This window comes from Sciurus vulgaris (assembly GCF_902686455.1).
Source record: "Sciurus vulgaris genome assembly, chromosome: X".
NCBI lineage: Eukaryota > Metazoa > Chordata > Mammalia > Rodentia > Sciuridae > Sciurus > Sciurus vulgaris.
Window position 1 is genome coordinate 39,748,141 of NC_136471.1, and position 22,158 is coordinate 39,770,298.

General features: G+C 35.3%; 1 protein-coding gene across 6 annotated transcripts in view; it reads right to left on the reverse strand.

Annotated features, from left to right (window-relative positions):
• ALG13 (ALG13 UDP-N-acetylglucosaminyltransferase subunit) overlaps positions 1 to 22,158 on the reverse strand; it is a 71,525-nt gene that overhangs the window by 20,307 nt on the left and 29,060 nt on the right. For 5 of the 6 annotated variants that reach the window (XM_079124823.1, XM_079124824.1, XM_079124822.1 and 2 more), the window contains 15 exons: positions 21,855 to 21,901; positions 18,248 to 18,320; positions 13,064 to 13,145; positions 12,338 to 12,500; positions 11,491 to 11,566; positions 10,183 to 10,291; positions 8,437 to 8,501; positions 8,007 to 8,107; positions 6,924 to 7,051; positions 5,591 to 5,837; positions 5,047 to 5,160; positions 4,704 to 4,860; positions 4,054 to 4,174; positions 1,164 to 1,196; positions 1,001 to 1,056 (listed from right to left, as the gene is read on the reverse strand). In XM_079124823.1, coding sequence (XP_078980949.1) covers positions 1,001 to 1,056; positions 1,164 to 1,196; positions 4,054 to 4,174; positions 4,704 to 4,860; positions 5,047 to 5,160; positions 5,591 to 5,837; positions 6,924 to 7,051; positions 8,007 to 8,107; positions 8,437 to 8,501; positions 10,183 to 10,291; positions 11,491 to 11,566; positions 12,338 to 12,500; positions 13,064 to 13,145; positions 18,248 to 18,320; positions 21,855 to 21,901 — 1,572 coding nt within the window. The remainder of the gene's footprint in view (positions 1 to 1,000; positions 1,057 to 1,163; positions 1,197 to 4,053; positions 4,175 to 4,703; positions 4,861 to 5,046; positions 5,161 to 5,590; positions 5,838 to 6,923; positions 7,052 to 8,006; positions 8,108 to 8,436; positions 8,502 to 10,182; positions 10,292 to 11,490; positions 11,567 to 12,337; positions 12,501 to 13,063; positions 13,146 to 18,247; positions 18,321 to 21,854; positions 21,902 to 22,158) is intronic. The other variant, XM_079124825.1, reaches the window with a different exon arrangement.

Below are 22,158 nucleotides of genomic sequence, written 5' to 3' on the forward strand. Positions count from 1 at the left end.
AGTGGCTACTTCAAATATTGTCAAAAATAATAAGCCAGAGAATAGTCCCTATGTGCAGTGTGGTGGTGGTCAAAATGTGTGCCCACATAAATCTCAGAACTGCTAAAGACCATTAGCTGTGTTTCTTCTACTTTCCCCCTTTCTGAGTAGTAAGAACTTCGCTGCAATTTTTACCCCATCCCACCACTATAAATTTGGGAGAGGGGTGTTAAAACTTTGTGGTTTGGGTTTCAGGCCTCGATCGAGATCAAGAGGAACCATACCTGGACTCAATATAAAGAATTTTACACATTACCCAGAAATCCTGGGCTCTGAGTTTGAATACAGTGAATATGTCTTTTTAGGTTGTCTCCTTTGGGTTAGAAGTCAGTATTTTGCCTATGGGAGGAATTAAGTTAAATTATGCAGTCCTTAGTGCTGTCAAAACATTTTCAACATTTTGCCTTCCAGGCACACAGAGATTAGACCCTTTAGTGAGAACTTCTGTGGTCAACAAAATGGAAAAGGAAGGAACGAGTCATCTCCAGTAGAAGCTTTAAGAACCAATGCACCATTTACCACCTTTTACTTCCTGCTTGGCAAAAATGGATGGAGCTTCCATTAGCCTGAGAACCTGAGCAAGTCTTCCTATAGATCTTCACTGGATATGTAGCATAATCAAGAAGTAAACTTGTTAATATTGGGATTTATAGTCCATTTTGACCAATATAAATATCATAAAAAATTCTCTAAAATGATCATCACTGCTAATGTTAGAATTTCCTCTCATACCAACTCATATTAGGGATAGCTCTAAGCAGAATTAATTTCATAAAAAGGGTACGATCTTGGGTGTATTACTTAATTTCTATGCTTCAGTTTCATCTACAAAATGGGAATATAATTAATTGCCTTACAGGGCTATTCTGATTTAAATAATTTTTATGTATACCTCTTAGAACAGTGGCCTAGTATATAGTGAGTAGGAGCTTATTAGTGTTTGCTATTATTAAATACCTACCAAGTTTGTTGTAGATGCAGTTGTGCTATATACACCTGAAGTTTCATAGTCTGGCTCTAGAGGATATAGCCAAAGTAAAGTAAAAAAAAAAATGAGCATTATTTTATAGTTTGAAATTCCACCAACAATGATAAATGTCAGATTACATCTAGATCTCACTGACCTGAAGGATAAAGATACTCTTCATGATATTCCCCTAGAAAAAAAGGCAAGACAGAAGTGTGTTTACATAGGTCTTTTTAGCTCAGCAGATCCAAATGGCCAACACTTGCTTTTTTCTCTCAAGTTTTATGAATATATTTCCAAAACTAAAATGCATACATCCTTGAAAGTGATCAGAGCTTTCAGAGTCATCAGTAGACACTGAATCTAAGGATTAGCTACAAATAGTACAAATTTCTCTTCGAAGTTCCCTTAGCTCTTAAGAGTTCAGGCGGAAGTGAAAATCCCAGCTACGTCCAATTTTTCCATGTAGGAGTAGTACAGTGTGGCAATTAAGAATATAACTTTAGGACTCCAAGATGGTGTTAGTTGTGCAAGTGAAAGAGAAGAAACTCATGAATGTCAAACTAGGGGAGCTCCCAAGCTGGATACTGGTGCAGGATTTCACCCCTAAAGGCACTGTGGGGGCACTGAAGAGAGGTTACTACCAGTACTACAACAAGTACATCATCGTGAAGAAGGGGAACATTGCGTGGGTCAACGTGGTGCTGGCAGTGTGTGCTTTTTAGCTACTGCCTTTCTTACAAGGCACTCAAGTATGAGTGGTAACGCAAGTACCATTGAAGAAGGGCCAGTGTGGAGAGCATACTATGTACTCCTGATTGGGACTGCCTCCCCTATGAAGAACTGAAATCATGGCCTCGTGGTTGAGTTCTTTCATATTCTGAGTATTAATACCCAATAAAAGGTGACTGGTTAAAAAAAAAAAAAAAAAAAAAAGAACATAACTTTATCCAGTGGCTCAGGAGCCTGAGGCAGGAGGATCACAAGTTCAAAGCCAGCCTCAGCAACTTAGTGAGACCCCGTCTCAGAATTTAAAACTAAAAATAAAAAAATAAGCTGGGGATGTGGCTCAGTGGTTGAATGTCCTGGGGTTCAATCCCTGGTACCAAAAACAAACAAACAAACAAACAAAAAATCCAATCACATAACTTTTAACTTTAGGCAAGTTATTTAATCTTTGTGTTTCTTCACTGTAAAAAAAGGGATAAAAGTACCTAGTTCAGATGGGTTTTGAGGAGGGTTAAGTGAAATGAAAAGAACTTTAACATGGTGCTTGACATATAGTTAACACTCAAGTGACTGTAATGTAATCTGAGTATAACCCATAGTTTCCTAAGGTAGACATTAAAGGAATATCTCAAGCCTTATTTGTTTTTCAGCCTATTTCATGTAATACATGTAAAATCATTTTCTCCTCAAAGGATGGCTCAATAAAATATTTTGCTTTAAGATCACTATAACAGGGCTGGGGTTGTGGCTCAGTGATACAGCATTTGCCTAGCACGTGTGAGGCACTGGGTTCGATCCTCAGCACCACATAAAAAAATAAATAAAGTTATAAAAAATCATTATAACACTGAAATGCAAAGAAAGTCAATCTTCAATTGAGCAGGTTTCCACCAAATAAAACACCAGAAGACTAAACTGGATTTGATTCTGAAACATCACTCATAAACCACATAGGCCTTCAACTCCTCTGGAGAGCAGGGTTTAGGGTGAGAACAAAGATTTGGTTACTACAAATATGCCAATATGGATGAGAAAGCTATTTGAAGCTACCCACAACAGCTAAATGGAAAAGACAAAAGAGTCATCTGAATAAAGAAGCAAAGCATAAGCATTCTTAAGCATATGCACGTATAGAGGTTTTACTGATCACTCTTGTACTAAACATTTTGTCCTCATTCAATTCCTAGAAATACCTACTCTATTTTCTTATATACAAGTAGCAGAAAGAGTATCACAAGAAAATAAGGAACTTAATAAAGAGTCAAGTCATTCAAATACCACAAACCAAAGAGTCAAGGTCATTCAAATATTGCAAACCAAATCCTCCAGAACACTTAATAGTAAATGGTAAAAATAAACATAATCCATACAGGTAGGTAAAACAACGGTTAAGTGTACATATATACAGCTTTAGAGACACACCTGCCTCTGTCAACCACAAAGGACCACATATTATATGATTCCGTTTGTATGAAATGTTCAGAATAGGTGAAATCCATATAAAGAGGAAACATTTGGTGATGTCAAGGGCTGAGGGTCGGTAGTAAATGAGGAATGGGAGCTAGTGAGTATATAGACTCTCTTGGGGATAATAAAAATGTCCTAAAATTAACTGTGGTGATGATTATGCAAGTTTGAATATTCTAAAAATTATAGAACTTTATACTTTAAGTGGGTAAATTGAATAGTATATAAATTACATCTCAAAAAAATTGTTACAAAAAGTTATACAGCTGCCATTTACCAAGAGTCTGACCTTGGCCATATCATTTACCCCTGAACTTCAATTTCCTCATATATAAAACAGGGATACCACATTCCTCCACAGGATACAGCCAAGAGTTATATTAAATTATAAATATAATTAATTATTAGAACAAATGGCACAGTCATGTTCATAGATCAAATAGACTTCTCTGGGTGAAGAAGTTATTTTTGCAGTAGTCTTGTAAAATAAAAACTGGTCAAATGAAAAGTCTAACATATACAAATGATGAGGACAACTATGAATAAGCACCTTACTAATAAGGAATAGGTGTTTTCCATACTGATAACTCACCAAATCAAAACTCATTAAAGACCTATGCAGAAAGCTGAAAATAATTTATAACATAGTAGCTTAAATAGAAGTCTGTTCTTTTGAGAAATACCAGAACATCTTTGAAAAACTGGCAAACCGAGATAAGAATTTAGAATTCTTTCAAAACAAGCTAACAAAGTAAGACCCCAAAACCAAACCTGTGGTCTACTTCATAGCCTTGATAAGCTGATGTCATAAGAATCATCTTTTAAAAAGTATTTGACAACAATTGACTCACCACTGTCACTCTGACCGTTGCCCTCCTCTGAATTTGAAGTCTGTTTGCCTGAGCTTTGTCCCCGCCTTGCAACACAGTATCCCGAAGCAGCAGGTACCATTGTAGAGGGACCTCCATGGTTCTATACCAATGAGAAACATATATACATGCAGTTCTATTAGTCAGAAAAAAGCTAGAGGGATATTTTTAAAGAAACTAACTGTGAATTGCTATTATAAAATGTCTCTAAGTAAATGTTTTAAAATTATACTTTTCAGAATAAAAACATGAAGTAATGATGAAGAAAACAAAGTATTAGCTGATATATTATAGGCAAGATTGTCTACCTCTACCCCTTATCTAATAACAACTTCAAGAAAAGTTTCATCTCACATCTCTAAAAGCTATAAGATGAAAGCTCATGACTTTGAAGAAGGGGTTTGTTCAGTTGTTTGTAGAAAAATATTAAAATTTATACACTGGATTTACTTTTGAAAAAATTTGCCGTTTTAAAAATATTTTTAGTTGTAGAATGGACATAATAACTATTTTTTTCAATATGGTATTGGGGATGGAACCCAGTGCCTCATACATTCTAGGCAAGCGCTGTACCACTGAGCCACAACCCCAGTCAGTAATTAGCTTTTTGAGTGAAGCTTTGGCCTACTTACAGGTAAAGTTGGATAAGCAGTCTCGTCTCCTTCTTCAACTTCATAAAAGGTAATAGTTTCTTCCAAGCCACTGGGAATCTGCCCATTCTCTGGGGCAAAGGCATACTGGCACTCCTTATTCATACAACGCATTTGGCGATGGCTGCGTCTAAAGGAACTTAAGTAGTTCAGAAAATAAAAAGAGGAAATGTGATAAAATATGGTAGTTAACTTGTTTGTGATTTCTAAATAACAATTCAAACATCTCACAGTTGACACCTTAAAAAATTCCATATTATCATTGCTCAGCAATGAAACTACACTTACCCATTTTTTTCTGACTTCTAACACTTAAAATACTTACCGAGATCTATATGAGAAGTTATCATAGCTCTGGCAGCACCTTTTACCTTGGCCAGGGTAAAAACCAACTTTAGGGCCTGCTATGTTGTGCCTGTTTATAAAGCGAGATGAATCCCTAAAAATGAAGAGAAAACAGAACTCTTTACTGACTCTTCAGTCATTCTATTTATTAAATAGAATCAACACACCTTTCTGAAAATATCCAACCAAAAGTTTTACTCCTCTTAATACTGGTATTAGGTCTATCCATTTTTTATGAATACCATATATCACATGGACCCTCATTTTGATAGAATTCCATCTTTGAGCATCTATTCCTCTGCTTCACATTTCCTTAGACTATGAGAATGCAAACATGCAAATGAGTTCATCTGACAAGAATTTAAGTATACATCAGTTCTATGCTCTCTTTAGGAAAAGAGTATAAGATACCCAGACTACTAAGGAACTTTTCAGTTCTACTATAATTCTGTCTAGGAATTATTTCCAAGATGTATGTCTTTAAACAAAGACATACATTATCATGAAAGTCAGTTAAATCTCACCTGGGCATCCCATATCCCCGACCTTGTCTCTGAGAGGAATTCTGAGGATGAAAATGTTCACTGGATAAACCATTGCCTCCTGTTTGTGAGTAGTGTAGTGCAGGTTCATGCCCACAATACACATTATGCTGAAGCCTGGGTGGAATGAGGGGGTCTCCCTTGCTGTAAGCCATAGTCATATAAACCTCTTTCCCTCGAATTTTCTTGAACATCTTCTTTCGCTGCTTCATGTCCATCTCTGACATGGCTTTTAGGAAAACAAGTAAAAAATTTCTTAAATTCTCAAAAGCTTTTCTTAAAAACAAAGCAAATGGATCGCTGGGCACCGTGGCATATGCCAGTAATCTCAGCAGCTCTTGAGGCTGAGGCAGGAGGATCAAGAGTTCAAAACCAGCCTCAGCAACTTAGCGAGAAACTCAGAGAGACACTCTCTAAATAAAATACAAAAAAGGGTTGGGGATGTGGCTCAGTGCTTAAGTGCCCTGGGTTCAATCCCCAGTACCAAAAAAAAAAAAAAAAAAGGGAGGGAATTTTTGTATGAGGCAAAAATCAGATAATTTCTATATCAATAAGTATTTCAGCATTCTCTTTAGTACAGGTAGATTCTGCCAACAGAACATTAAGTCATCCAGTCACCTACATCACTATTATTAATATTTTTAAAGAAATTATGCTTAATTTATCTAGTTGCTTTTTTTTTTGGGGGGGGGGATGGTACTTTGGATTGAAACCAGGGCCCCATGCTTGCTGGGTAAGAACTCTAAACTGAGCTACCCCTCCAGTTCTATTTTTTATTGTGTGACAGAGTCTCACTAAACTGCCATGGGTTTTGCTAAGCTGCCAAGAGTGGCCATAAACTTGTGATCCTCCTGCCACAGGCTCTCAAGTCACTAAGATTATAGGGATATGACACTGTGCCAATTACTGGCTGCTTAGGAGGTATCTTGCTGGTTCTTTGAAAAATATTGTCCCCTCAAGTTTTATAGTCTAAAAGCTATCCCAGCTTAAAGTTACACAGAATCCATTAGAATAGCAGTTTCTCATTCAGGGACAATTTTGTCATTCCCTTTTTCAGGGTACATGTGGTAATGTCTGGAGGCATTTTAGTTGTCAGAACTAGACAAAGTGCTACTGGCATCTAGTGAACAGAAGCTAGGGACCATCCTACCATGCACAGGACACCCCCTTTTACCATCCCAAAATACCCATAGTGTGGAGGTTAAGAAACCCTACCCTACAAGACATATGATATGCCTTAGAAAAAGTACAATGCAGGTAAGTAAAAAAGGGCTACAAAAGGGAAGAAATAAAAGAAAACCTCAAGCATACAAACCCATTTCTGGGACATAGCCTCCAGGTATTTTCTGGTAACCTCTTCCCTTCCGAATTGGTATGGCATTCCAGGCAGGAACAGGTGTCACTTGAGTAACTGGTTTTAAGTTAGCCAGTGGAACAACATGCCTTAAAGTTAAAGGTACCACCATGAAACCATTGCAACACACTTAACTCTAATTCATTATATAAACCTCGCCCCTACTTCATTTTCAAGTGTATTTTAAACCTGTTGATACTAGTTTCCCTATATAAGTTTGGTTGCTTTTTTTCTTTTCAGTTAGAAAACCTAAGGGTAGTTTGTACAATTTCACAGCTGTTTGTACCATCTATCACTATTACAAGAGAGACTATAGACCAAATTAATTCTAATATTTGCTGCCCCACTTTAAAGGAGGATCCAATTTCCCCACCCCACTGACATCAGGCTTGGCTATGTAAACCACTTACTTTGGTCATAAAATTGTGAGATGTTTTAAGGACCAGCAAGTGATCTGTCATGCTCTTAGTATTTTCCCTGCCTGTGATTATGGAAGCATGTATCAAAATAGAACCTTTGGTAGCCCGGGTGCTCCTTTGCTGATTCATTATGGACATGCCAAATGAAAGAAATTAACTTTATTGTTTTCAGCTGCTGAGGGTATTGTCTTGTTAGATCAGCAGGTTCTTAAAGTGAACTAACAGCATCAGCATCACCTGGAAACTTGTTAAAAGTTCCAATTTTGGGGCCCCACTCCAGACTTACTAAATTTGAAACTTAGGAGATTGGGCTCAAATCTATTTTCAGAAGTCCTGCAGGTAAAATTTGAAAAGGATTGGACTAGTTTATCTTGAATACTGGTAAAAACTTAAACCATCTTTCCAATTATGTTTTGTATTAAAATTCTTAATAATTTTAGTAATGAGACAGGGATAGGACTTGGAAACCTTTATCCATAAGTGATACCTATATAGAGATTTCATACTTAGCAATGCTTTAAAATTCAAGATAATTAGGCCAGTACCAGATATAACTCTGGTTCTCTTACTAACATAACTCTCAAAGCCAAAGATCTTAATAATATAACAAATTATTATTTCTTACTTTTCTGCCAATTCTTCAATAAATACTGTTACAGAGTTGTTCTCATTTCCAACTTCTTGAATATGAGCATTAAAATATTTTCCACCTGATTCCAAGCGAACCTGAAAAACAGAAGTCATGGTATTGTATCTAGTCTGATGTCTATTCACAGATTAGCTCCTGTCAAACAAAAATACCACTTGCCCCCCAAATAGAATTCAATGTCCACATATTTTAAATAATTGACATTGATAATTTGGGTCAATGGAGGAGGCACATACTAGAACAGCATTTTATCTAATCATCACAAAAGCCTATAATTAGAATTTAACACAAACATTAAAGAAATTTTTTCTAGCATTATGTAAATAAGTCTTATGTGGCTCATATTAATAACTAAAAGCACAATCGTAGAAGAATAAATCCTTGAATCTTTAAAGATGAAACTAACCTGACACTTGTCTCCCAGATAATACTGTCTTCCAGCATACTCCATGTACTCAGATTTTTGAAGTTCTGTTATTAAAAGAAAAAAAAGATTAAAGTTCAGCTGAACTGGTCCCTTTTCTATTTTATTTCACATCATTTAATTTCCTAATTTACTTTTACCATAGTATTTTGACAATGGTACCACTAAAAGGTAAAATCTAGGAGAAAAGTCCCAAAAGGCCATTTTATCACTCTTGATGGGTTATTCCTATGGTCAATTAACAGCAACTTGGCCAGAATAGTTTCATGTTTTAAAACATTAAGTAGGTGGATATTGGGAGTTTGTAATCTCAGAGTTGGTCAAACACTAAAAAAGTATAAATTATGCAGCTTTTTCCAAGAAATTTATTTTTTTAAACAACTTACTACATTAGACCTGGGCCTAAACTCATTCTAATTAACTACACCTAGGATCACTGAGGTTCAAGGAGTTCAACATTAAAGGCTGATCTTAAAGTCAGTATTCTAAGTTTTAGTCGGATCATTTCAGCTATCTTATAAGGAGAAAGAACCAATTACCTATTTCAAGGGTTGGTAAATATTTTCTGTAAAGAGCCAAAGAGTAACTATTTTAGATTTCATGAACTATACAGACTGTTAGACCTACTCAAATCTGTTGTAGACCTTATTTATGTACAGTGGAATTTAAATTTTATATAACTTTCATGTGTAGCACAACATACTTTTTTCCCTGCAGTGGAAAGAGTCTTGCTATTTAAAAACGTAACGAAGTGAAAAATCAGCATACTACACCAACCCTGCTATATCAATGTTTATAGCAGCACAATTCACAATAGATAAGCTATGGAACCAACCTAGATGCCCATTAAAAGATGGCTATATTTTTAAAAATGTGGTTTATATACATGATGGAGTATTACTCAGCCATAAAGAAGAATTGCCTTATGACCTCTTGCCAGAAAATGGATGGATCTGGAAACTATTATGCTAAGTGAAATAAGCCAATCCCCAAAAATGTTCCCCCGATATGTATGTGGATGCTAACCCAAAACAAGGCAGGGGGCGGGTGTAATAGAAGTTCAGTGGATTATATAAAGGGGAATGAAGAGAAGAGGCAGAGGACAAAAATAGGAAAGGGTGGAATGAATCTGATGTAACTTTCCTATGTACATGTATGAATACACCACAGTGAATCTCAAAATCATGTACATCTCTAAGACTGGGATTCTAATTAGGATAAGATATATTCCGTGTTTGTTTAAATATATCAAAATAGATTCTACTGTCATGTAAAACTAAAAAGAACAAAATATTAAAATTGAAAAAATTTTTCTAAAATCTAAATACCATTCTTATTAGCTCACAGACTAAAAATAGATGGTGAATCTGATCTGATCCACAGGCCTGACCTATTCATTTTTCACCGAGGGTGGTCTTAACTCTTTAAATTTCAGATGAGCTTACTCCCAGTCACTAAAAGTTTCTGGTACTCTTACAAGTTATCTACAATCTATCTCCAAATATTCTTTGCACAGTTTAAGTTCCAGCTAAGCATTAGACCCAAAAAGATCCCTCCCCATTTCTAAACCAATTTGTTTCCTTCTTCAGATTTAAATCATATAAATAAGAAAAGGTACCAGGCTATTTTTTCAATAATAGTATTTTGAAATGTCTCTTATAAGAAACAAATTGCAAAATTATTCTCCTGAAGCTGTAAGGATTAAGTATCCTGTTGATGTTTCATTACCTTTTCGGCTGTCCAACCAAACATCAAATTCTACATTACGATAGATTTCTGGATCCAAGGCTTTGAGCACTTTATAGGGGAAGAGCATCTTTGATGGATTTTCTGGAGACTAAAACACAAATAGTCAAGCTACAGACTCACCATCCTTAGCTTATATCTTCCTTCTATGAGGGAAGAACAAAGGTTCATGTCTTCTTTTAAAAACTAGGCACATTGTCTCCCTTCCCATCTTCATTAAAACAAGAAATAGGACAATGAATTTTATCATGATTTTTAAAATCAGGAGTTTAAAGTAGTAAACTGGAAATAATCTAAAAGTTTTAAGATGGCAAAAGGAAAATATTGTCTAGAGCAGCCAACAACTCAGAACAATTAGAAAACTAACGCAACATAGATCAGGATTAGAAATTCATTTTGACGTATTGCAAGGCTGTTAGTTGAAAATTACCTTTGATGTAGGAAAAGTATAAAACTATTTGAGAATTCAGTATTACTTAAATGCTACATTTAAAAAGTTTTGTTTTTTTTTTTTTTTTTTAATTCAGTCTGGGGCTTAGTGGTAGAATGCTTGCCTAGCATGTGTAAGGCACTGGGTTTGATCCTCAGTACCACATAAAAATAAATAAAGGTATTGTGTCCATAAAAAGAAATTCAGTCTGGGCTATTCAACAAATGTTATCTTGACATACAGAAATATTTCTGTATCCTAAAAATCACAAGCTAATAATTGTAAAGTTAATTTTGGTCAAATTCTGTTAAAATTTCCAAAAGAACTACCATTTTCTTTTGCCTTCCTAGAATTTCACCATATTAAATAGTGTTCTCAAATTACGAGTATTTGAGGCACACAGATTACTGTAATAGTGTTTGTCCTATTTAGCAAGCAAGCCTCGACTGAAAACTTACTTGAGGCCCACAGATCATAAAATGTTTCTCCAAATTAAGAAGCGGTGCTTAGCACCTAGTTTCAAGAATAGGATAGGCATTATTTTCTTCAATGAAAAAAATCAACTGTAGCATCAGAAGACTGATAATACTGGTTTTGTAATTTTGCCTTAACTTAAAAACAAAAGGTTCTTAAGTTTTTCAAATATTCAGTTTTTTTTGAAAAATTTTAAATTCCATAATTAGAATAAAACTTCAGAGAAAACACACATTTTACATTTTCATATAGGTAGGACTTCCACACAGGAAAACATGACCAACTCCTCTCCCAGCCCCATATATGAGAACAGACCATCTGATCTTAAAGATTTTAGGTTACAATATCTAGAATGTTAAAATTCTTTGACTTAGAAAATATCAAACCTTTGATTCTTCTGTTCCTTGATTATAGCCCTCTGGTATATTTTCAGCCCTGCAGCAGGCACCCCACTCCTCAGTCCTAATTGAAAAGATGTAGAGCAAAGAGCTTTACATAAATGAAGCAGTTATTGGTTTCATGTCTAATGACTATACCACCACCTAGTGGTAAAGCAGTTCAGTTCTAAAAATGAAGCAAGTTTTCACTCAACACCCACTTCATTATCTAAACCCCAACTTTTGACTAAAATTATTTAATAATAGCTGCTTCCTCAGAAGAAGCACATAATCTATACTCCTAGTGCATGCCAGAGGCAGACACCAAAAAAATCCTAAAACTTCCCTTAGTCCGAGAGATTTTTCTATGAGCTAGATGTATAATGTCAAGTAACCATTCAACTTCAGTTATCATTTCAAAATAATGACCCATACGGCCTACCTATAGCAAAACATTTGGGTGTACTTATTTTTTTGCAAAGTAGATTCCTAGCCCCTCTTACCTCAAATTTTGTGAAGTTAGGCCCAGGAAAATGAATAACAAGCACTCTGAGTAATTCATATACAATTAAAGTTTGAGAATCATACAATCAGATAATTCTAAAGTCTCTTACAGTAATAAAAAAAATAGATGGTGACTGGAATAGAACCTCAAATCCGAGCATCTCACGACACATCTTTCTGGTGAAACTTTTCTCTCCACATTAAAAAATATATATCCCTAACATACATATACAGGTATGTTTGTGTATATATGTAATTTAAGTGATAACCTTGCCAGTTCCCTTCCATTTTCAAATCATAACACACAGAAACATGATTATTATGAAGTAGACAGTTGTTTTCCCTTTATTACCTATCCTGAGTTGAACTCTTGTAATCAATATGGGTATCCTCACTTCCAGTCACAGCATTGTTTCTGTTCTTTTTGGAACCACTTCGAAATAACTCAACTGCAGTTTTCAATGCTTCTTCATCCACAACAAATACATCTTTATAGAGAATTTCATACAATACAGCTGAAGGAAAAAGGACCAAAACTTCAATTGTCAAAATATGACTTTTTTAATAACAGTGCAAAAAGAGTCATAATCCAGCATACAAATTCTATAGGTACCAACAAGTTTTTTTTTTTAAAGCTATATGTGGGGGCTGGGGTTGTGGCTCAGTGGTACAGTGCTTGCCTGTCATGTGTGAGACATTGGGTTCAATTCTCAGCACTACATAAAAATTAATAGAGGTCCACTGCTAACCAAAAAAATAAATATACATATTTAAAAAAAAAAAGCTACATGTAGTGGGTCCCTCAATTTAAAGAATGGCAACAGCTAGGCACAGTGGTGCATGCCTATAATCCCAGTGACTCAGGTGACTTAGTGAATTTCAAGATTAATCTCAGCAACTTATTTAGACCCTGTCTCAAAATAAAAAAGGACTGGGGATGTAGCTCAGTGGTAAACTACCCCCATGGTTCAATCCCCAGTTCAAAACAAAACAAACAACAACAAATAAACCCAGCAACTTAAATACTGGCAACAAATCATGTGAAATCACACCCAAAAATTTACGAAATTTCACATACCCTGACAAATAGCTGCACTTGATTGGAATTGTTTTGAGTACACAGAATCATAATGACCATTACTTGAATAGCAAAGAAGAATCTGAAGAAAAACACACATAACAAAGTTAATGTTTACATCTTATAGTTATGAAATTGACTTGATAACCTGAAATTAAGTTTCATCAGTAATTGATAAACTAAATATATCAATTTTTAAAATGACTTCAAAAATCAAAAAGTAAATACAAGTTATACCTCGAAAAGATTTTGACTGTGACTTTTAAATGCCAAAATTAAAATCACTAATAAAATTCCACTGTGAGTATTGATCATGCTCCTTTAATATATCAAAGAAGTCCTGATTTACACATTTTTAATAAGATGGTAACATTTGCAAACTGAGTCACTGAAAACAACAAAATGCCTACAAAAATGTCAAAAATCCTATCCCAACTTCTAAAAATGACTAGAGAAATTACATCAAATCTCAAACTCAGACTTAAGGAGGAAAGGGACTTGATGGGATTTATTCAAAAGCTATCCAGAACAGCAATATATCAACACATTACATAGGAGATACTTCTTCTATGAATTAAGATGCTGAGATGACTACAAAACTGAGGGGTTAACTTGTTAGCCAATTCCTTCAATCTTTAGTTGAAAAAAGAAAAATTCAAAAGCCATGCTTGTTACCGAGTGGTTGCACATGCCTATAACCCCTGCAACTTGGGAAGAGGAGCAAAATTCCAAGTTTGAGGTCAGCCTGGGTAATTAAGCCAAACCCTGTAGCAAAACAAAAATGCGCCGAGGATGGAGCTCAGTAGTAAAGCACCCTTAAATTCAATTCCCAACAATGGGGGTGGGGGGTGGGGGGTAGAGGGGAAGCATGCTTGTTAACCAAAATTTTTTCTGTAAACAGTGTGACGAAACTTATTTAACATCTCAAAAACCTTTTTGAATTTCCTGTTCAAAAATCTGTCTTGTGTAAGGGCTATAATCTCTAGCGATTGAAGCTTTTTTCATTCTGAAGTTATCACTAGTACTAGCAACCTGAGGTACTAAAGACAATTCTATGATCTACGGAAGAATGTTGCCATCAAAGCTTCCTTGGTCAAAAAATATCCTAAGCACTCCTTTTTCTACCTTCTTATACCACACTGATCTAACTTATCCCAATGATCAAGTTCTCTGATCCCAGGGGTATTTTTCTTCCCAGGTCCTTTCATTTTTTTAAACCAAAATTCCAAATCTGTCAGTATCGTTCATTTCAAAGTATTGAGGGCAAGTGTCCAACTAAAGTAACTCACAGTAAAGTGAAATTTATAAATAAGTTTCACCCATCACAAGAGGTATTTGCATTTAAGAGGAGTTCATTAACCTAAAAGAACAGTGAACAGATTTTGAGTAGAGATCTTTGTACTTTGGGCTACAAGAACTGGGAATTCCAACTAAAAAGAGTTAATAACCAGAAGCAGTTAAGGAGTAAAGGAACCCTGCTAACCAGAACTTATAAACTAGAAAGAAAGGAGAGATGACTGTACAATCTTTATTTCAGTAACAAGAAGTTCCACTTTGATGGAAAAAGCAAACTGAAGCACAATGGTTTGTATGTTCCTGATGGTACCCCAACATAAAATAGTAATTCTCTCATACATACTTGTGGGTTTGGGAGTGGGCAGGTGGGATGTGATGGCAGTAAACTAGTGAAAAAATAAGGTAGATTTATATAAGTGATAAGTAACTGAAAAAAACAAGGAAAAGAATGTTAAGTATGAGCCCCTCCACATTAAAACGTCTAAGTGCAAACAGAAAGTTACAGAAGTATACCCACCGATACTTAACAATTGTTACTTTGAAACGCATGATTAAAGAACATGAATGGGAACTCTATTAAGTATGTATTTTTTCTACATAGAGCAAGTGAGGTTAATGAAGATGGCTAGCTTTCAGTAGCATTTACTTTAACACTGAATATATTTAAGAAGTTGAAAATAACTATGTAGAATGTAGAGTTAAATCAACATAGAAAGTGAAAGGTACCAAAGCAAACATTAGCCATTTATTTTTTGAAGGTTTGCTCTATAATGGGCTGCAGTTGTAGCTCAGTGGTAGAGCACTTGCCTGGCACATGTGAAGCACTGGGTTCCATCCTCAGCACTACATAAAAATAAAGGTATTGTGTACATCTACAACTAAAAATTTTTTTTTAAAAAAGTTTGCTCTATAACATATTTTAGAAGGCTCATTAATAATGCTCACTAATCTTTAAATAAAGTGCTTTTTGAAAACCAAAAAAATTCAAATACAAATCTTAGGCACCTAAAATGAGAAATGGTAACAAAGTTTCAGCCAAGTGTCACACAGCAAAAACATACTTTTCCATACTTTAATATGGACACACCTATTTTAAAATTCACAAATGACACACACACACACACACACACGTATATACTATCCTGTGCGTGTGAATATCGAATTGCTAATAAGTAACTCTTGTACACGTGTATCTGAGCCTTACACATGATATTCTTTGGTTGTACATACTTTAAAAATCTGATGTTTGCCGGGCACAGTGGCACACATCTGTAATCATAGTGGCTGGGGAGGCTAAGACAGAAGGATCACAAGTTCAAAATGCCAGCCTCAGCAACTTAGTGAGACCAGGGATGTGGCTCAGTGGTTTAGTGCCCCAGGTTCAATCCCAAGTACCAAAAAAATGTCTGATATTTTTGTTTTCTTATGGTTTCTAATTTGTGACATTTCTCCTTAATTAGCTTACTATCTCTGTGAGACATATAAGAGTCTTAAAATGGAACTATATAATTGTAGGAACTAATTGGTAGATTTATAGATGTTCACTATATGAGTCATCTTTTCTCTGTATGAAGATTTTTCAGAGTAAAATGCTGGGAGAAACTTAACTGAAGGCTTAAAGATCCCTGGTAAAGATCTAAATATACAAATCTCCCCTCAGGCAATGCTCTACACAATTGCTAAAATACAAAAGCTAATACTCCTTCCTTAAACAACTCTGATTATGTCACACCTCCCCCGAAAAACTTTCAATAAGTGCTTAGGGTTAAAAGTAGCGATGTCTCAAATTTACTCTAAAATGATCCAAAAATATTACTCAGCCAATAAAGAAGAGTGAAATTATAAGGCATTTGTCACTAAATGGATCGAACTCGAGACTATCATGCTAAGTGAAATAAGCCAAACCCAAAAAAAACATAGGCTAATGTTCTCTCTGCTATGCGGGTGCTGATCACAATGCGGGGAGGTGGGGACAGAGGTTGTTGGTTCACCAGATTGGATGGGGGGCAATGCGGGAAGGGGGGGAATAGGAATGGGAAAGACAGAATGAATTGGACACAGCTTTCCCATGTTCATATATGAATACACAACCAGTGAACTCCACATCATGTACAATACAACCACAAGAATGGGAAGTTATATTCCATGTATATATGAAATGTCAAAATACCTTCTACTGCCATGTATAACTAAAACGAAATTTTTAAAATGATCAAAAAAGTAAGATGGATTGGTGAATGCAGAGAGAGATGGATATATGATAGAATGAGGATAATGAAATGTCAACAGATTTTAGGGCATGGTAGGTATATGGATGTTCACTGTAAAATTCTTTCAACTTATTTAAATGTTTGAAAATCTTCAGGACTTGAAAAGCTGTATTGGAAAAAAAGCTTGAATCAACTATTTTGTAGAATAGAGAGACAAATTATTTGGCATGGCTTACTCTACCCCTAAATACATAAATCTAACCTATCTTTTCAGCATTGCCCCCTCCAGACAACTACTGAAGTCCCAAAGGGTCTCCTACTTCCTCCATGCTTTTGCATATAGGGTTTCCTCTGAATAGCCTGTCCTTCACTTCATTGTTGTTGTAGATGGACACAATACCTTTATTTGTTTTTATGTGGTGCTGAGGATTGAACCCAGTGCCTCACACATGCTGGGCAAGCGCTCTGTCACTGAGCTACAGTCCCAGCCCTGTCCTTCACTTTTGATGGAATCATTTTCTGATTGAGTTCAACATGAAGCTTTCTAAATCCCTCCAGCAGACAGAAGGTCTTTTTTATTTTGTGCCCTTTTACATTTATTACAAAACTCTATCGCTTCATTGTAATTAACTATTTCCATGTCTGTCTTCATAGTCCTTTAAACCCTTGGAAGACAAAGCCTTCATTACAGTCATTTTAGTATCCTTAAAAGGCAAAAAAGTATTTGTTATACACTAGGGGCTTAAAGTTTGCTGAACAAATTAGATGATAGCCACTGGTAAAATAGTTAATGTCCCACTTTATATTTACTTTCAAAGTTATCTCCCACTATTCTTCTCTACTCCTAATACCACTTAGTTCAGGTCTTTTGCCTAGATTACTGTAAAAGTATCCGAAAAACTCTTCCAGTGTCTAGTCTTATCTTGCCATCATCTTAATATGTTGCATGAATTGTGCTTCATGGAGTGAAATGAACTCAAATATTGGGTAGTCCTATACCCACTGATCAAATAGGATAAAAAATTTTTCCTAAAAACTTCTTGGAAGAAAAGCTACTATAGGCTGAAAAACTTATATGTTGAGTGTTCTCAAACGAAACCACCTCCTGCTATTTTCCATGTACTTTACTTAGCAGTAGAACCTTGTCTCTACCCTCAACAAACTTTCAGACTATACGAGAGAAATAGTATGAATACAAATAATACTATAAATGTTGGTGAAATGGCTAGGGGAACAAAAATGGAGGAAGTAACTTTAGGAGACTTGGGAAAGTTTTAGAGGAACTTACACTTGAGGTATAAAGGGAAAGAAAGTATGAAGGCTAAACTATCTGGAAGAATGGTATAACTAAGCATGGAAGACAATGAAATTGGAAATTAGGTTTGGTACCTTTAAGACACTGAATGACTAGCTTCGGAATTGAGCCACCTTCTGTGATCCATAAGGAACCAGTTAGGAGTTTTAATGGTTTCCATTTTTAGGAGTGAGAAGAACAGAGCAGTTTAGAGGGGTACCTAAGACTACTGGGGATGACTGGCAAGGAAAAGGCTGATAGCATACAATTTTCCCATGTACACTATATTTTTTTCATTAGGTATAAAAATATTATTTCTTAATATATCATAAGCCAACAGCATTATTCAATTTGTTTTGAATCAACAGTTACTTATCTTCTTACCTTTTCTTCATAACCATTATCCGTGATACAAGTGGGTGGCTTTCCAGGATGGCGATAAAGAATGAAATCTCGACTATATGGGTAGAAAACAAAGGTGGGTAGAAAAAGATAACTTAGTATATAAAAGAGGTAGTTATAAGAACAAGGATTTGTGCTTTTCAACTGCCTACCTTATTCATATAAAATAATCCACATGTTCAGCTTTTTTTTTTTGGCTTTAAAATAATCCAAAGAAGTGAAATGATGTTAATACAAGGTAAACAGCTAATCACCCCTAAGGTCCTATGGATTTTCCTAAATATAGCTTAATTTTGGTGAGAAGGCAGTAAAGAAAACAAATTATCAATTGTATGTATGTGAATTGGGGGGGGGGCTCTCCTTTACTTAAAAAGTGGAGTTAAGCCAGGCATGGTGGCTCACACCTGTAGTCCCAGCTACTCTGGAAGCTGAGGGAGGAGGATCCCAAGTTTGAGGCTAACCTTGGCAATTTAGCAGATCTGGTGTCAACATAAAAAGGGTTGAGGGTATGCTGGGGATGTGGCTCTGTGGCAAAGTGCTTGCCTGGCAAGCTTGATGCCCTGGGTTCCATCCCCAGCACAAAACAAAACAAAAATGGACTTAAAATCAGCATACTACAGTGATGCAGCCACATCAATGTTCACAGCAGCTCAATTCACAATAGCTAGATTGTGGAATCAACCTAGATGCCCTTCAATTGATAAATGGATAAAGAACTGAGACATATATACACAATAGACTATTACTCAGCCATAAATAATAAAATTATGGCATTTGCTGATGAATGGATGAAGTTGGAAAATATCATGCTAAGTGAAATAGGCCAAGCCCAAAAAACCAAAGGCTGAATGTTTTCTCTGATAAGTGCATGACAATATATAATGAGGGGGGGATGATGGGGGGAAGAGAAGAATGAAGGAACTTTGGATAGTGTAGAGGAAAAAGGGGTGGGAGGAGGTGGGGATGGAAAAACAGAATGAAACACAGTATATATGTATGATTACATGAATGGCGTGAATATACATTGTGTACAACCATAGAAATGAAAAGTTGTATCCCATTTGTATACAATGAAATCAAAATGTGTCTGTAAAAATAAAAATTTTTAATAAAAAAAAAAAAGAGTGCTTATAACTATGGTGGCTAATGTGATAAGCTGTCGAGACTGTTCCACTGCAAACTGCATAGGGGAACTGACATCTATTTGGCCCTTATTGTGGACTAGTAATTGTACTACCTGTTAATTGTAACAAACCTTGAACAACAAATCCTTGAAACAAAAAATAAATAAATAAAAAAGAGGGGCTAAGGACGTCTCTCAGTGGTAAGAGTGTCCCAGGATTCTTTGCTCAGTACTGGGGAAAAAAGTGGGGGTTAAGATATTTGGGCTGGGGTTGTGGCTCGGCGATAAAGTGCTTGCCTAGCATGTGTGAGGCACTGGGTTCAATTCTCAGCACCACATACACAGGTCCATTGACAACTAAAAAAAATTTTAAAACAAGAAATTTGGAGTTAAAGGTCAAATAATAAACATTTCAGTTTTCCCATGCCATGTGCTTTATTCAACTTTGCTTTTATAGCATGCAATTAGCCATAGGCAATGCATACATGAATAAGCATGACTGTTCCAATAGGCTACATTTACGGATACAAATTTGAATTTCATATAATTTCCACGTGACTTGAAACTGAAACATTCTTTTGATTTTTAATCAGTTAAAAATTTTCAAGAATCATTCTTAGCTCAAAAGATATAAAAATAGGAAGCAGACCAATTTAAAAGCTGATTTCTGATTTTAATGTGACAATTAACTACTTGTCCAATGCCTTGTCTATATTTTTTCTGGATTTAATTAGAAATGAGCAGACCACAAAACACACTTGAACAACTCCTCATAAGAGAATTGACTCTACAGAAGTATATACCATATTATCATCCCAAGAACTCTGAAGAAGTATTACACAGATCAGACAAGTGAACAGGATTTCCACTAGCAACTAACCTACATTATATAGCTTGTTTTTAAAATCCTACAGCTTTCTTAAATGCCATTTTTCTTTTGTAGTTCTAAAAACCAAAACAAAACTTCCAAAGCAATAGAATGGTGATTCTCAACTTTTCCATTACCATTTAAAGAAACTTTTAAGATTTTTGTCAACTTCCCCTCAAAAATTTAATAGAACAAAAGTACTGTGCACCTGTTTATATACTGTGATTCTTTGAAAGACCACAAACCATTGGAATGGCTAAGATTTTTTTTTTCTGCTTCTACCAAAATCAATTTCTAGGCTACTGAGAACATTACCGCCCCACTGAGAATGCATGAAAAACAGGCACAAAGCTAAATATCCAAGAAATCTTCTAAGACAAATATTCTGATTTCCTATAGGAAATACCAGGAGTTTTAAAGTCTTTTATTCTTCCATTCAAATATACAGAAATGCTAGAGCTAAGGAGAGGATTTGTAAGATTCTCTACTCAAAAGCTATACCAAAATGACTTTGCTTATATCTCTTCATTCTATTATCATCATCAAATCTCAAATTTCCCCAATCCTAGAGGAACTTTAAGATATGATATACTCATATACATATAAAAGGGGATATGTCACAATAATTGAATGGATTAAGAAAATGTGATTCACACACACACTGGAGTTCTACTCAGCAATAAAGAATGAAATTATGGCATCTGATGGTAAATGGATGGAAATGGAGAATATCATGTTAAGTGAAATAAGCCAGACCTCCCCCCCCCACAAAAAAAAAAATCAAGGGTTGAATGTTTTCTCTTATACAGAAACTAAAGCAAAATAAGAGAAAAGGTAGGGCTATCAGCCTTCATAAAGATATAAGGAAGATCAAGAGTAGGAGGAGGAGATCAAGACAGAGGGAAGAAAAAGGGGAGGAAATGCACAATGAATTTAACCCTAAGTGCATGTATGTTATAGAGAATTCCACCTTTATATATACTTAGAAAGCACCAATCAAAAATAAATGAGGGGGGCTGGGGTTGTGGCTCAGTGCTGGAGTACTTGCCTGCATGTATGAGGCACTGGGTACAATCCTCAGCACCACATAAAAATTAATACATAAAATAAGGGTATTGTGTGAAGGAACAGGAAAAGGGGACTAAACTGGAGTAAATCAAATTCCATGGATGTATGATTTTGTCAAAGTGATCCCAACTACTATGTATAACTATAATGCTCTAATAAAAATACATAAAGAAAAAAACCCCATTCTTGAAATGACAAAATTAGAGAAAGAGAAGGGACTATGGAGGGGATAGGATAAGAAGGGATGTAAGAGTAGTTATATAGAACATTAACATGAGGGATCCTTGTGGTGGTAGAAAAGTATTCTGTATCTTGACTGCCTTAATGTCAATATTATGGTTATGATGCTGTACTATAGTTTTTTCAAGATGTCACCACTTAGGGAAATTGGGGAAAGGGTATAGGACATTTTTCTCTTTGTTTTTCATTAAAAACTTTGTTTTGTTATGCTCTGTATACAACTGCATGTGAACCTGTATCTCAAAATAAAAGGCTGAATAGAAAAAATAGAAAAGGGGGATACAACTTACTTATAAATTAGAGAAAGAGCTCTTATTTCCAGCTGGCCAGCACTTTCCTAAACATAAACAGTACACAGTTTTAAAAACATTATTGTAGCTAAGAAGTTTTTGCAAATTCAGCATTTAACTGTTTAGCATTGTTTTAGATAATCTGTAGAACACAACATAACTTTGAAGATTAGACTGTTACTCATTAACACAAACTTGTACTGAAAAAAATGGACCTAAAACCCTTCTTAGATATTAATAATGACAAGTTAATGAAAGATTTAAAAGGTAGAATAAAAATGAAACTAGTGTAAGAATACAAAGG